This window comes from Podarcis raffonei, chromosome 5, assembly GCF_027172205.1.
Source record: "Podarcis raffonei isolate rPodRaf1 chromosome 5, rPodRaf1.pri, whole genome shotgun sequence".
NCBI lineage: Eukaryota > Metazoa > Chordata > Lepidosauria > Squamata > Lacertidae > Podarcis > Podarcis raffonei.
This window is the reverse complement of record NC_070606.1, coordinates 48,813,787-48,830,042: the sequence shown is the minus strand read 5'-3', so window position 1 is coordinate 48,830,042 and position 16,256 is coordinate 48,813,787. Positions and strand designations below refer to the sequence as shown.

General features: G+C 42.9%; 1 protein-coding gene across 3 annotated transcripts in view; it reads left to right on the top strand.

Annotated features, from left to right (window-relative positions):
• The first annotated feature begins 428 nt into the window (after positions 1-428).
• The window catches only part of INPP5F (inositol polyphosphate-5-phosphatase F), a 40,620-nt gene continuing 24,792 nt past the window's right edge, over positions 429-16,256 (top strand). The window contains exons 1-2 of one of the 3 annotated variants that reach the window (XM_053389038.1): positions 429-749; positions 12,554-12,634. In XM_053389038.1, the coding sequence (XP_053245013.1) occupies positions 653-749; positions 12,554-12,634 (178 nt within the window). In that variant the 5' untranslated portion in view covers positions 429-652. Of the gene's footprint in view, positions 750-8,416; positions 8,443-12,553; positions 12,635-16,256 lie in introns of those variants that run through there. The other 2 variants (XM_053389036.1, XM_053389037.1) reach the window with 2 other exon arrangements.

Sequence of the window (16,256 nt, the reverse complement as noted above, 5' to 3'; positions counted from 1 at the left end):
CTTGTGGCCCCTTCCAACTCTACAATCCTATTATTTGATGACCTCCCCCCCCCTCTGTGGACTCCACGTCCTAAAAGAGCTAGTGAAAGAAGAGAAGCAAGCAAAAAACAATGATGCTTTCTTTCTGGATGAGTGGCAGGCAGCACCGGCCTTTCGTATGCTATGTACACACGCTTGGCGAACATGAGTGTCAGCAGCACAGCCTCCTCGCTGGTCCACCCCTCTCTCTCTGTGCACAGATCTGTGTCTTTTCCTAGGCCAGCGCGGGCGCCTGTCTCTGCCGAAGCAGCCTCGCTGCTTATCTCCAGGATAAAAACAACCACAAAGAAGGGCCTGGCAGCGGGAGTCACGTGTCCAGCGGGGCTCTCTCTCCCCCTCGCGCGCCGGAACCCTCCCGGCCTGAGCGCGGAGCGGCGACAGGGGCGGCAACAGCCGAAGGAGGCGGGCCCAGCCTCCAGGCGGCGGATGTGGTGCGCCGGGCGTGAGCGCGCTCCCGTCACTCTTCTTGGAATTTGGAGGGCTCGCTCGGCTTCTGTGGCCGCGGCGCGCCAAGCGGGGCAGGACCCTTCGCCGCGCCTCGGAAACCCGGCGGCGGGCTGAGGGGAGGCGAGGCCTCCCTCCCTCCCCTCTCGGCGCTCTTCTCGCCCCCAGCATGGAGCTCTTCCAAGCCAAGGACCACTACATCCTGCAGCAAGGGGAGCGGGCGCTGTGGTGCAGCCGCGCCGACGGCAGCCTCCAGCTGCGTCCCGGTGAGTCGCGGGGACGGGCAGGCTGGGCAAGGAAAGGGGCGCGCCGCCGCCGCCACCGCTGCCCGATGGGCTTCAGTCTCCGGAGTAGCAATTCTCCTCAGGGGAGGAGAAGACTTAAGGTCGGCCGGGCGGAAGGAGCTTTGAGTCCGGGTCGCCCAAGGGCGGCGGGAGGGCGGTGCACCTGCTGCGAGGCGGGCGGGGGGAGATGCTGGGCGCGCGCTCAGGTGAGCGGGAGGCGCCAGGTGGAGGGACAGAGGGAGGCAGGCGGCCGAAGGTGAGGGGTCCTCCTGCCGGAGGATTTGTGTATGTGTATGACAGGCTGGGAGGAAAGAGGGAATGGTGGGCAGCGGGGCAGGGAAAAGAGGCGACTCTTGACATCGGATCGACCCGCTTGCTGACCACTTTTACCTTTGGGAGGTTGTGGCTTTCATTATTTGCACTACCTCCTGCCTGACTCGAAGCGGCTAGCAAACAGGGACACGCACAATCCCTCCCCTCCCCCCACCCCCACAATATGCTCTCAGACGAACGATATCTATAATAGTTCTTCCTTTCCTCACCTGTAAAGTCGGTGACTCAGAGCAAACAGTGAACTCTTCGTGGCCTGATTTGTGTAGGTTTGAATTTCATTTCCTGGAAGTCCAAAAGCACTCTTAAGTACACGAAGTGTTTTACAATGTAAGTTAGTAGGGAATCTGTGCCCAGCCATAGGTCTGACCCACGGAAAGCAACACCCCCCCTCCCCGCCCTCCCAAGAGTTACACCAGTTTTGCATGCCCTTGCACTGCATGGAGTTATTCTGTCGCCCTCAGGATGTATCCTGTGGCTTGCTGTGCCAGGCTGTGTGTAGATTAAAGCCATATGGAGATTTCTCTGTGGCTTGCGTATCCCAGACCAGTGTATTACCTGCCTTTTTAAATGTCTGGGTGGGTCAGACAGTGACTAATGCCTCATTGTAAGAGGGGTTGATGCCCACCACATTAAAAGTGGTGGTGGTGCAAATGCTCCTTAAGGCCCTCTCTGGATCCAGAGGTACTGGACAACTGATGCAAGTTATTGGATGAAACCAATTTTCTAGACCCAGCCCAGTCTGGCTTCTGACCTGAGTATGACATTGAGTTTGCCTTGCGGAGTATGCATTATTGGAAGAGAGAAGATGGGGGGGGGGGTATGCTACCCTGTTTATTCTCACCAAACCCTCCATAGCTTTTGATATCACAGACCATGATATTGACCATGAATTGGGTGTTTTGGGCACTATACTACAGTGGTTCCATTCTTACTCTGTCAAAGAAAACAGCATTGGGAGACTTTTTCTTGTCCCCATGGTATTTTTGCTGTGGGGTGCCACATGTTTTTGTTTTGTCCCTGGTGCCGTTTAACTACTGGGAGGTGTCATCTGAATATTGGGAGTGCAGGGCCTTCAGTATACGGATACCCAGTATTGTCTCCATTCCTCTTAAATGACAGGGGCTGTGCATATGCTCAACCAATGTCTCAAGGCTATGATGGGCAGGATGAGATCCAGTAAACTGAAGCTGAATCAGAGCAAAATGAAAGTCCTGTGGGTTCATGGTTCTTAGGCTCAAGAATATGGTCTGTTTTGGATAGGGCAGCACACCCCTTGAAAGCGCAGGTTCATAGTCTGGGCTTGCTTCTGGATTCCAAGCTGTCACTGGATGTGAAAGTCGCCTTGATGGTGCCTATTCCCACTTCCGGCTGATTTTCCAGCTGTGGATGTTCCTGAACCAGGAAGGCTTGTCCTTCGTTTTCATCACTCTAATAACCTCCTGTATAGACTACTGCAATGCCCTTTATGTGAGACTTCCCTTGAAAATGTTGCAGCTCAGTTGTTGTTGGGTGCGGCCAGACAGGATCATATGGCTCCAATACTGAAGACATTGTGCTGACATTATGTTACCAAGCCCAATTCAAGGTCTAAACAACCTGGGGCCTACATTCTTGTCAGAATATGTTTCCTGATGCCTGCCACCCTGAGCTTTAAGATCTGCTGGAGAGTCTTGGCTTATAGCCCTGCCAGCCAGTGGGCCAAGCAAGACAGTGACATGAGACAGGGAATTCTCAGTGGCATTACTCCATTTATGGAACTCTCCCCAAATTAAGATACAACAGGCACACACATATAGATGAAAGGCAAAAATGCATTTGTTTGTGAAGGCCTTTGGAACCTTTCTGTTTGGTCCTGTATTTTATATTTTGTTATATTTTGTTGTAAGCTGCCTGCCCTATGCTCCAGTCTGGAGGAAGGGTGGAGTATGAAAACTTAGAGATAAATAAACAAGAGACACATTGTAAACTTTTGAAAGGGCAGGCTGTTTAGATGGTTCAGTGAAGAGCCACACTGACTGAGCTAAAATTTTGCTTAACCAAATTGAGAAAGGAGTGTGTGGGCTGAGGGTTTGCTGGAGTTAGCCAGGATAGAGATTTTTTAAAAGCAAGTTGATGGGAGTGCAGCACCTTGTGGAGTGGATAATATACCTGGGATTTATGAAAGTACTGTATACTGGTCCAATTTTTGACAGTTGATGGTGGATAAGCTTGCTGAAGAAGGAAGTGTGTAGGAAGGTGGTGATCTCATCTGGTGATGCACACAAGGTGGAGGATGGCTGGGGAAGCAGAACAAATGAATTATAGAATTATAGAGTTGGAAGCGACTGTGAGGGTCATCTAGTCCAACCCACTGCAATTCACCCTGCCAAGAGTAAGTAGGAGCATGTCAGATTTAGTATGAAAGTGTCCCATCCCTCTTATTTAGAGCTCTTGGAATGTGCAAGCCTTAAAAGGTTACCGTAGATGTCTGGTAATGGATTTTTTTTTTGCTCCCTCTGTGCTATACAGTGGTACCTTGGGTTACATACGCTTCAGGTTACATACACTTCAGGTTACACACTCCGCTAACCCAGAAATAGTGCTTCAGGTTAAGAACTTTGCTTCAGGATAAGAACAGAAATTGGGCTCCGGTGGCGCGGCAGCAGTGGGAGGCCCCATTAGCTAAAGTGGTGCTTCAGGTTAAGAACAGTTTCAGGTTAAGAACGGACCTTCGGAACGAATTAAGTACTTAACCCGAGGTACCACTGTACTTCAGATAATTGTAACTCAAGTTGTCTCATGTTTTAAAGTGGAATCAATTACAGTTCACTGACACTACCTTCCAAATGCAATATGGTGCTTGGTATGTTGTAATTTCTCCTTTGTTTAGCACATTGTAGGAATTTAACATTTGCTTTTGAATGCTTTAGGAGATTCAAAGTAGCTGTGTTGTGTGTGTTTGTAATACAACCTTCCCCAACCTGGTTCCCACCAGAAGTTTTGGGCTAAAACTCCACAATATGTCTGTGCTACCTGGGGCTAATGGAAGTTGTAAGCCAAAATATCGTGGTGGCACAACTTTGGGTAAGGCTGCTATAGGGAGACTTACTGCTGATTTGCCAGGAATTTTTGACATTAGAGGGTGTAACTGTAGCTTATATGGAAATGACTATGCACTTGTTTTTGTATTGCTCATGTGTAAAGAGATTTCTTGCTTCACTTGCAGTCTTTTCACATGTTTTGTTAACGCTCATTTGATTTGCTCAGTTTGTGCCCTAATGAACCTATTGAATGATACCAAAGTATTGTCATAGCGTTTTGTTTGCTCGGTGCATTTTTTAGAGCAAGGGTGGCAGAACCTTTTTTAGCCCAGGAGCAGCATACATTTGTGGAAAGTGGGGTGGGATGGGGGTGAGGGGCTGCATTCCATTGGTGGTTGAGGCAAAAATCAAAAGTGAGTGAGACAAAAATCAAAATTGGGTTCTATCTTTGTTATAACACACACACACACACACACACACACACACACACACACACACAGCATCTTAAATCCAACCAGACAAAAAACATGTTAATTTGTTTCCCCCTTTTCCTTGACCCCCCCCGACAAAGTTCTTACTAATGTCCTTTTTTCCAAAAGATGTGGAATGATCAGGGTGAGTGCTTGTCAAGATTCCCCCAGATATTGCTACACTGACTGGCAGTGTCTGTCCAGAGTTTCAGATACGTCTTTTCCAGGCCTATCTGGAGACACTAGAGATTGAACCTGGGACCTTCACACAAACCTTTGTTCCACTACGGACCTATTATCTTTTCACTTACATGCCTAAGGGGCTTTTCCTGACATTGCACTGACCTTTATGGGAACCTCTAGAGTAGCAATACTTTTTCAAGACCCTACACTTTTTGGGTAAGCTAGAATTTGCTGTCACCAGGATACCCCCTCCACTCGTTCCTGACTTGGTACTGTAAAAGTTGGGGAGATAAAGCCTTTTAGTTTAGGTTTTTGAGGTCCCAGGTGTGGTTTGCTTGAGGATGATCCCTCTTGCAGCTCCAAGATTGAGAGGAAGTATAGCCTCACACTTGCCATGATGAGCAAACATGTAGAACCCTGTTCTACTTAACAGTTTTCTGAAGCGCAACACAAATGTTAAGTCACCATTACATGCTGCAACTGAGATCTGGGAAAGAGAGCGATGGCCCACCTACTGCAGTCACCTTGAGACTTGAGCTCTGCATAGCGTCAAATGAGACCTTGTCCTCACCATTGGAATGGTACCTGGAAGGGTTCTTTTCAGAAGCAATATTTGCTGGCTAGCCAGATTTGTGGAACTCTTGAATGAGAACAAAGGAATAATTTTTCCTGTATGCTTTTATGTTGCTTATCAAAGTACATGATATTTTGAAAAAGGAATAGTGGAGCTGCTGAAGGATACATTCATTATCTTTCTTTGTCTCCCTTTTGCAAAGATGGCAATTAGAGTATCTTTCCCATTTATTATATAGAAAGTAACATGCTGGCCATGGGAAATTAGCAACCAACAGTTCTCATTGATTTGCAGTTTCATGAAGTTATGTATCCTGGTACAGTGGTACCTTGGGTTACATACACTTCAGATTACGTACGCTTCAGGTTACAGACTCTGCTAACCCAGAAATAGTGCTTCAGGTTAAGAACTTTGCTTCAAGATGAGAACAGAAATTGTGTCCGGCGGTGCGGTGGCAGCAGGAGGCCCCATTAGCTAAAGTCGTACCTCAGGTTAAGAACAGTTTCAGGTTAAGTACGGACCTCCGGAACAAATTAAGTACTTAACCCGAGGTACCACTGTACTACAAAGACTACTAATCAAATACAGGTGAAATTACGTAGTCCTATATGAGCTACTCCCATACAATCATGTACTTATTGAGTATTAAGCTATATATATAGTCAGCATTTGATTACAACTTAGCATTGATCACACTGAGATTGACCCTGGAATGAAAACTAAACCACCGAGTATTCTGTACTAATCACATAACACAAGGAGAATACTATACCTAGTATGAAGAATACAGTTAGACTATTCAGGTAATGGATATGTTAGTGTCTCAGTTGTTTGCTGTATCTTTGATGCCAGATGTGTGTGCTGCATCCATCCATAAACAAAATGGCAGCTGTAAGAGTTTGTGTGAATCTTATAATCATAAATATAGTCTTCTTTTCTTATATAATCTACAAGATGATGCATGTGCACGTATAGACATATAATAATGCATGTATGATATAGGCTTTTATGTTCCTGTGAGTTCCACCACTTTTACATTGTTTTCACTGCCATTGTTACCTGTAGCATTTTCTAAGTTGAGGTGCTCAAAGCATTTTGTCAATGACTAAGTTTCTCTGCCATAATTTGAAAGAAAAATATTGTCTGCACCTGTTTCAGTCTGTGTTCAGGTTTTGTTTTGGGACAGAATCTGTCTTGGCCACTTTTATGGATCACCTTGAGGGACTGCAGTTCTGCTACTTTTATTGGATCTCTAATCAGATTCTGATACCATTGACCATAGCATCCTTTTGGTCTAAGTATGTGGGATGTGAGTGAGAGGCACTCTGTAGGAGCCAGTGTCCACTTTGGGGGTATTCCTGGGTCATCTTTGTTTCTGGAAGCCCAAGTGGCAACAGTGACTGGAATTCCTTTTGTCAGCTTTGGCTGGTATGCTGGCTGCAACTGTTCCTGCACAGGCATAGCCTTTCCACAGTGACTTGTGCATGGTAACTTTTTGATCTTAACTACTGTAATGCCTAGGGACGCTGGTGGCGCTGTGGTCTAAACCACAGAGCCTAGGGCTTGCCGATCAGAAGGTCAGTGGTTCGAATCCCCGTGATGGAGTGAGCTCCCGATGCTTGGTCCCTGCTCCTGCCAACCTAGCAGTTCGAAAGCACGTCATAGTGCAAGTAGATAAATAGGTACCACTCCGGCAGGAAGGTAAACAGCGTTTCTGTGTGCGGCTCTGGTTTGCCAGAAGCAGCTTAGTCATGCTGGCCACATGACCCGGAAGCTGTACGCCGGCTTCCTCGGCCAGTAAAGTGAGATGAACGCCGCAACCCCAGAGTTGTTTGTGACTAGACCTAACGGTCAGGGGTCCTTTTACCTTTTTGGTGTAATGCCTTCTATGTGAGGTCGCCCTTGAGGCTGGTTTGGAGGCTGTGGCTGGTGCAACATGCGCTGGCTGGGGTACCAACTGTGCACACATTATACTAGTTCTTAAAGAATCGCACCAGCTGCCAATAAGCTACTGAGCAAGGTTCATGGAGCTTTAGCTCAGTGTTAGAGCATCTGCTTTACATGCAGAAGTCCCTGGTATCTTGTGGCAAGGCCAGGAATGATTCCCATCTGAAACCCTGAAAAGCCACTGGCAGTCAGTGTAGACGGTACTGAGCTAGATGGACCAACAAATCTCAGGCAGTATAAAGCAGCTTTCTGGTGCCACAACTAGTAGAGGTTCAATTGATGGGGAAGCATTTTCTGTAACAGCAGCCTTTCATGGAATAGCCTGCCTTTTGACCTTAGGCAGGAGCTATTTTTAATGTTATTTCAGTGCCTTCTTAAAAACATATTTATTTAACCAGGCTTTTGCTTCTGTTTAATTCCCATGTGGTTCTTTTCATTCTGCCTGACTTGCAGCTGGATTTGGTTATCATACTGTTGTATTGTGTTTTTAAATGTGTACACTACTCACCACCTCAAGATCTTGGTTAGAGGAGATATACAAATGTAATGAATAGCAGATCATGTGGCAGAATTCCTCCTAAACTGTACCAATTCATATTGCAGGCTGTGATCACATTCTTAAATCACTGCCATGTCAAAGTCCTCCCTTCCTTGCTGAAAACTGCACATTGGAGAGAGAATAGGATTAGGATAAAATTTCCCTCCTTGTGTGTAGTCTAAAATGGTACTTTGTTAAGATATTGCAGACTTTGTAGAATGGATCTCACTGTGCAGTCCCATGTATGCTTACTCCAAAGTAGGCCTCACTAAATTCATTGTGGCTTACTCTCAGGGAAACATATAGGATTGCAGCTTTAGTTCCTATAGGGTACAAAGTGATGTCTTCTTCTAGAATTGTCCACTAATATATTTCCCTAAGGGTATTGCTGGGCACAGTGTCATTGAGTCACATGACTTCTTGTATGTGTCCCTGACATAATTTAGGCCTAGTATTGGATTCCCGCCCCCCTCATTTTGTTGATTGTGATTTACTATATTCACAGTCATTATCCTTTGACCCTCTAACAGCATGCCTGGTGGACTGACTTTTCAGTGGATGTGATGAGAAAGAAAATAGTTAGTTCTGTATAAGGCTCTGATTTACAAAGGTGATCAATTTAACTTAATATACCTATTCAGATGGGGATATCTATCTATGGACTAATACTGTATTGTCTTCTGCATGCCTCCAAAAGCCTGAATTTGTAAAAGTATTGCTAGCCCTCTTTTTGTGTTGTGTTAAATGATGATACAGTGTTTGGCAAAACTGTAAGGAAAGAATATATGATGACTGTGCTTAGTAACATGCAAGGCTACTATTATAATTGTCAGAAACCCTACTTATGCTTAAGTGAGAGTCCAAATGGCTTATTGCATATAGGTGCCTGATATTATTTTGTTTATTGGGAGGTTCTTTTTTTAGCAATCTGACAGGTGTACAGCTTTTGCTGTTATGAAGCTTACATCTTTGATGACTGAATCTGTTTTGAGGCAAGTACAAATCTATTTGTGTCATGCTTACTCATCATCAAAGCTGTATGTCAAAATAACAACTTGCAAAAGTTGGTAGGAAGGAATCCTGAAAAGACATTCTGAATTTGAGGATGACAAACCCATTTTATGATCTAAAAATTACCATGTACTGGAACATATGACTGGCTAGTTTTCCCTCTCAGCTTTAAATTATTACTGTTTGCACATAATTATAATCTAGACTTGCTGGTTTATTGGGAATGAGAAGTGATAACTCCCACTGCACTCCTCCCCAGCACAAGCAGGATAAACAAACCAGGAAGCATTGATTTACCATTATGTCTGTACCAGGGATTATTATTTGTTGCTCCCTAACAAGCCAGAACTGCTATCCATCCTGAAGCCATGGTTTTCTTATTGGATTGCTGATTGTGACTTGCAAGGGAGGAACAAGCCACAATCCTTGGTTTGCATATAGTGGGAAACCAATGGCCCTTTTATTTATCATGTTTGAGCCAAGGTAGAGGAGTGCAGTGTGAGAAATCTGGCAGGGTACACATCACAGACAGAGAATCTGGCATATTGTTGCATCTGAAAGTGGCCTATGATTGTCTCACAGTTCCTGGGGCATGCAGTTGCACAATAGCTCTCTTAAGAGAAAATGACTTTGCAGCCACTTTGGATATTGAAGATAGAATATTGAAGATGCTTAAATATTAACAGTGAAGCCAACCTCACTTGGTGCTTCTATGCATCTAAAGGTAAAGGTAAAGGTAAAGGGACCCCTGACCATTAGGTCCAGTCGTTACTGACTCTGGGGTTGCGGCGCTCATCTTGCTTTATTGGCCGAGGGATTAAATGACTATACAAATTCATGGAGGATAGGACCAAGCCATACTACAATAAAGTAGCCACCATCTACCAGGATAGAAGAGTTATGTTGCTCCCAGATACGTTGTGGTATTCCACACATGTGTCAGCAGCATGCCAAGTTGGCGCCAGAGCATACCTCATCACCTGCGCCGGAGACATCTTGTCAAGAGGTTTTGCTAGTCAAACCACTCTTAACATGTACACTGATCCTAAGGACAGTCCTGAAAGCTAGTTCAGCGGCTTCCTCAGAAGCATCCTTGTCTTCTCCTGGAAAAGTTGTTCTTTCTTAGACTGGGGAGGGTCTTCCCCACTCATCACCATAGGTGCCTAAAGTTCTTATGATGATCTGTGCCTTGAAATTACGCTGCAGGCCTCCGTGATGCACGTCTAGGAATGAGGGAAGGAAGGAAGGCATTTGAACTGTGTTTAGTTGAGGCTGTGCTGAGAGTAGCCCAAAGATCTCAGAAGAGGAGATCATTCATGTTTCCTGCCTCGTTTCTGCAGCTGGCCAATGGTAAGAGGCCTATTCCAGTCCTTGGCAGCGGATAAGGCATTCAAGTTAACACCTCGGCATTCACAGGAGAGTCAAGGGATGGAGGAGGAGGCAAATGCATGTTAGGTCCAACAAACCACAGTATCTTTGTTCTTATGCCAACTTGGTACTGGCTAGTCAAATTGTGGCTCAGTGTTGAGTCTGAGTGCAACTATAACGTTGAAGTGACTTGCAGCTTTGTTGTCCAGATCATTCTAATAGGTGGCAAAGTGCCAAGCCCTCCTTTGTTCCATTTCTTTGTTTCTGAGCAAACCTAGCAATATCAACAGATCTATTCAGATTGTTTATAAATACAATAGGAATTCAGGGTAGCAAAGTGGCTGGCACCAGAAACATTTCCCAAATGGTGCTTAAACTGACAGTGTCTCTAGACAAAAGAGCATCAGCTTGGTCTGCACTCTTTGCTCTTTAAACAATAGCTTTTAATCTTATTGTGAAATTGTTTTTCTTGGAATAGAACATTTTCCTATAGAATATTTCTTTGAAATAAAGTTTAAAAATACATTTATTCTGAATAGCAGTTTTACAAAAACCTTTGTCCGAACATCAACTTTAGTTTGTGTGCTTTCATTTTAAACCTAAACAGCACTGTTGGTTGTTCCTAAAACCTTGATGGAGTAATCCATTAAGAATAGATATTTTTGCATTATTTTCTTTCCTTGAAATCAGAATTATTTGTGCCAGAATAACTAATTTCCAACCAGGGAGTTGCAGAAGTTTTATCAGTTGTTCTGATCCATCAAACTAAATATGAGCAGAAAGAAAAAAAAGGAAGTACAGCAGCAAGATCATATACTCTTCAGAACTGGCATTACTGCCTCTGCAGTATTTGTTCTTCCTAGCTGGTTAACTAACTGTTGAAAGGGTATACTGTCTGTAGCATGGGTGGTGGACAGCATTCTTTGCTTGAGGGAGCTGCATACAGGATGTGGGCAGAGATAGAGCCAACGGTGGGCAGAGCAGAGACAGACATGTTCTGGATTTATTAATATGGAACAAGGACCACTCTTGCTTCACTTTTCAGCATGACTACATTGGAACATTGGATTATAATTCCCAATCCTATGCTTTTTGGAAAAACATCATATATACAACAAAGGGTGGCACTCCATCAGCACAAGGACTTTGGGCTGCACAATAGAATTCCCCCTACCTCTCCCCTCCCTGTGTACACCCTAAATTGGTTCTGGGGATTCCTTACAACCCTCTGGAGGAGATTTGAGGAAAGTGTATGGAGAGAGAGGGGAAGAAGTTCTGGTGTGCATGGGGCAAAGTGCATGTGGCCTCATATTCCATACATAGTTTATGCCCTCACACATATCTGCTGAACACCTGAATAGGTGGTCTTGGAAAAAATGACACTAACAGTACAAGTGCTCCTGGTGAGTAAGAATGTTAAGCACTCCAGAGATTGAACTGTAAATTCCATAGGCTGTTTTGGAGTGTGGTTGTTCTGGTCTCAGGCATAGAAGCAATAGGGGAGTGCAGTGTTGGCCCTTTCAATGGCTACTTCTAAATTCCTTAAACTTCTTTCTTACAGGAGAGTGAGAGCACTCTTGCCAAGTTTTCTTCAACTTGTTGACACCATGAGTAGTATGTGAATAGAGTGGCATTCATACTTTAAGGGTGTGTCATCTATGCTCTGATTATGAACTCTAAATGAGTCATGTTTGTACAATTAAGTTACTGCAGAGAGCTATTTTCCAGTTATATAAACTGGAATGAACTTTGTAAAATTGTTTTTAACTCCTTGCTTAAAATAAAACTTGAAGAAAGCTTTTGGGCCTCTACAAGTAGGAATTCGGGTCTTGGAAGGTCACCCACCCTTATATTTCTTGCTGACTACAGCAAATAGGGTAGCTGGTGGTAGGAGGCTTTTTCTAGTATATATGCCTAGTCCTCACTTGGGGTATGAAGAGGGAGCAGTAGAACAGAAAACTGAGATGTTGCCTACAACCACTGGCTTGGGTTGCCTTGTAATTGGCATAGTAAACCTGACATTTAAAGATGAATTCTTTCTTTATGTCCCAGGGGGGCAGCTTTAAAAATGAATATGGTATCAGAATAATGGAGCCTTCACATATTCCAATGGGAACCTGTTGAATCCGTAGAGAGTGACCCATTTACAAAGTTATTAGCTAGAAAAATATGTGTTGAGATAACGTACTATAGGAATGAGCAACTAGAGGCCTTGCTGCCAAATCCATCCCTTGGAGAGGTAGGATCAAAACAAACAAACAAACAAATAACCAGACTTGCTTTTAAATTGCTTACCACAGATTCTGATTTGCATTTTTGTTTGTCAAAAAATTATCCCACAGCTACTGACCTGCTTTTGGCTTGGAATCCAATTTGTCTGGGCTTGATTGAGGGACTTATTGGAAAAGTTCAGCTTCACACAGGTATGAATAGTAAAATTCTTTATCTTACCAGATTGATGGTTAATGTTAAAATTGCTATGCCCTTTTGTGCTTGTAACCCCCCTGACAAGGCTTTGCTACCTATAATTGATAAAACTAAAGTGGGCTTTGTCAGCGCCTCTCAGACTGATTTTTCTGACACTTTCATTTGTTTCATGTCAGTGTCTGAATTGCAACACATAAATAACTGGCTCTATTTACATATACAGTGGTTCATGTATATTTTGTTGTGTTTTCTTGACCTGAGGAAAAGGTAATTGGGAGAGGGGGGAGGTAAAGAACCAGCATCTTCCTGTAAATAGAATTTCATGAAGATACAAAGGTAAGTAAAATGTGATGCTTTAGTTCAGCTTGAGCATTATTTGCAAATATAAATGCAAAGTTCTTGTAGATATCAGTTTAATTTTGGATTGTAAATAAAGGTGACTAATGGTTTCCTACAAATGACAGGGATATAAAAATGTTCAGCGGAAGATGCAGTTTTCTGGAGCATTGATTACTAACATTTTTTTTAGACTGGCTTTCTCATCTAGTTTCCTCAAACACCATCTGCTTCATGTTGATATAAGAAAAGCTAGACAAGCTTGGTTCTATTAATGGAATAGTATTGGAAATCCTGCCAAAGAAATAGCTCTCACACATTGAATATTTCAAAAGTGAGGTCAGCATGCTTCAGAGTCTTATTTGCTTCTGCTCTAGAGTTGTTTAGCTGACCTTTAAATAATAAATACTGTTAACAAGTGGTATTTGTGAATTGATCTTTTGTAATTGTTAGAAATGGATTAAAAACCAATAGTTGCCACAAAACACTAAATTCGTGGTTAACAAGAAAAACCCACACATCTGATTTTCATATATGCTTGAAAAAACTTCCTTTAATACTAGATTTTATTTTAAAATAGAACCAGTGGTGTTACCAACATGGAACACAGATAGCTATGAGTGACCCCTATGCTCCTGCTGTGTACTGTTCAGATGTGACTTTAATATGGGCCCAACAAGACCCTAGAGATTCCATTCTGTGGACAGCCTGTGATTTATTACACACAAGCAAGAAGAGATTTCAGAGAGGGGAAAAAAGGTTCACTCTTTCTTCAGTGATGCCCTCAAAGATCTTTTAAGGCTCTATAGATTAAAAGAGAACAGTTATGTAACACAATAGTACAACTGGTTAGAAGGAATCTCTCTTCTGAAATGATCAGATTATTTGTGGAGTTGGAGTCATTCTACACATTGTACAAAATTCATGTGACCTGTACTTCTAGAGGTTGGGGAAATCATATTTCTTAGTACTTCCACTAATAAAAAGAGAGATTTAGTGTAGTTGCGTTCTTGATGCAAGGAGTGCTTATGTGATGGAAATTCGCTTAAGACTATCAGCAGTCTTAAACAGACAAGACCAGAATTGTTTGCAGTATCTAGAATGACACTAATTTTCTGTCATGCCACTGCACCAGCTATTGTCCTTCAACTTTGGATCCCTACCTAGAGGTTGTTGGACTGCATCTCCCATAATCCCTGGCCGTTGGCTAACCTTTTGGGGATGATGGGAGTTGTAGTCCGAACAACATCTGATGAGCTAACTTTGAGGAACTCTGTGGCTAATTTTTTTTACAAATTTAGTCTTGCGCTTTCATTCCTGTAGTTTGTGTTTGTTATTAAAATCTGACAAATGCCATTTGCTTCCATTCCAATGATCTCTAGGAGTCTAGGTACTAGTAATGACAACTGACATTGGTTGTTTAGATTTGTTTTTGATGCATGTAAGTATGTTCATTTCTGATCTCTTCAGTGTAGCTACAGAGAGACTGTATAAAGTGATTTTCTGCTATTTGCAATGCATCTTGGATGAAGCCTCCGTTTTCTGTGAATGCTAAGCATATCTATTAAGCACAAAATTTAGAGGATTAGGCTGTTAGCACTGAAGAAACCAGAGCTATTGGTAGTTATCTAGCTTTCCCTGGGTTATATGTAGTATCTGATTAAAATTTTATAAGAAGGCTCTGTGTGATGTGTCCCAAGTTAACAAGAACACTGCATCACCATTCCCTTGAAAGCCAACTAGCAGTTATTGATTCTTTGAGGAGCTGAGCTGGAAACATTGCTTTATTTCCTTGCATTGTGGAGCTCTCTGGTAATGTTGTCATGGACAAGTTGTAGAGCTTTGATACCATGGTTGATTCATTGATTAAGAGCACAGGCCTTGAATAAATAAAAAGGCATCTTGGCAGCCTGGAAATGTGTTCTGTTTCCAGAACACTGAATACATTTTAATGGCTTTCATATTCATAGGTGCTTATTAGTAACTACCTTAGTTCTGCAAGTTTGCATGTTCTTTTATAACGCTTGCGGGTCCTTTCTAAAAATAGCTGTGAATATTATTATTTTTTAATAGTTGACCATAGTTCTGCAGGCAGGTATGCATGTTCTTTTAAAACAATTGCTGGTCCTTTCTAAAAATAGCTGTGAATATAATTTTAAAAATAGTTGACCATGACCCAATTAAATACTAATGTGTACCTTGAGGCAAAGGAGCAAGTGAATACACTTAGCATTTTCCATAGAGAGAATATCTTTATATTCTATGATCACAAAATGGAAAATCTATTAATTTTATTGCAGATATACTGACATTTTGCTTTTTCAAAGCAAATATGAGCTATCTCTTATTTTTGTATATGCCGAGGGTATCATTAGAGAAGAAGGGAGGAAGAGAGCATACTAGGATTGCAGGGATGACAAACTGTGTATTTTTAGGACCATACAGGAAAGCATGATTTCTCTTGGGCTCTGTAAATCTGTTGGGGGTTTCTCTTAAACCACTGGAACACTTTTAAGGGGGTACCTGGGGAGAGGAGAGGAATGGGAAGTTCAGTTGCTCAGCCCAGAGTGTCTGCTCTGTGCATAAATTAGTGTATAAATTAGTTGGATTCATGTTTTTCATTCTTTGGGAAGATTCTCCTAAAAAGGACGTTTGTTTTCCTTCTCAAAAAACAAATCATTAAATAATGTACTTCTTCCTTTCTGGCAAGGCAGGAAAAGGCTGAGGTGCAACCTTTGTGTCAGTTTTTTGGAGTAGCGCCACCACCATCACCACTTCCTCCTTTAAAACCACCTAGTTCTGGGCAAGGAAGAAACTCCAGGCAGGGACATTCATGATGTCCCAGCTTCCCTCTTCAGATGTACAGGGAATATCTTGAGGCTACCAACTGTGTATGTTTCCTGTTAGCTAATATAGGGAATGTTTAGTGGGGGCAGCAGGGAGAGTCAGGTCTTTCATCTTGTGCTTTGATAGCATCCGTGTTTTCCGAGAGCAACAAATAAAATACATAATGCAATAGTTAACATTGCCTTTGAGCAGGGTATGTAAACAATTGCTGTGTTAGTAAGAGCTTGCCTCATCTCGCCCAGCATGAGAACTGACTTGCAAGCTTTAATTGTTGACTCCTGCCACTGAAAGATGTAGCTACGCTTTGGCTGTTGCTGAAAGGAAAAGGAACACTCAGTTTGTTGGAATTATTATAGACTTGTCTAAAAGAGATTATAATTCTACAAGCTGTATATTGCTATATAACAATGTGTATATTGAGGGAGGGAAAGTCCA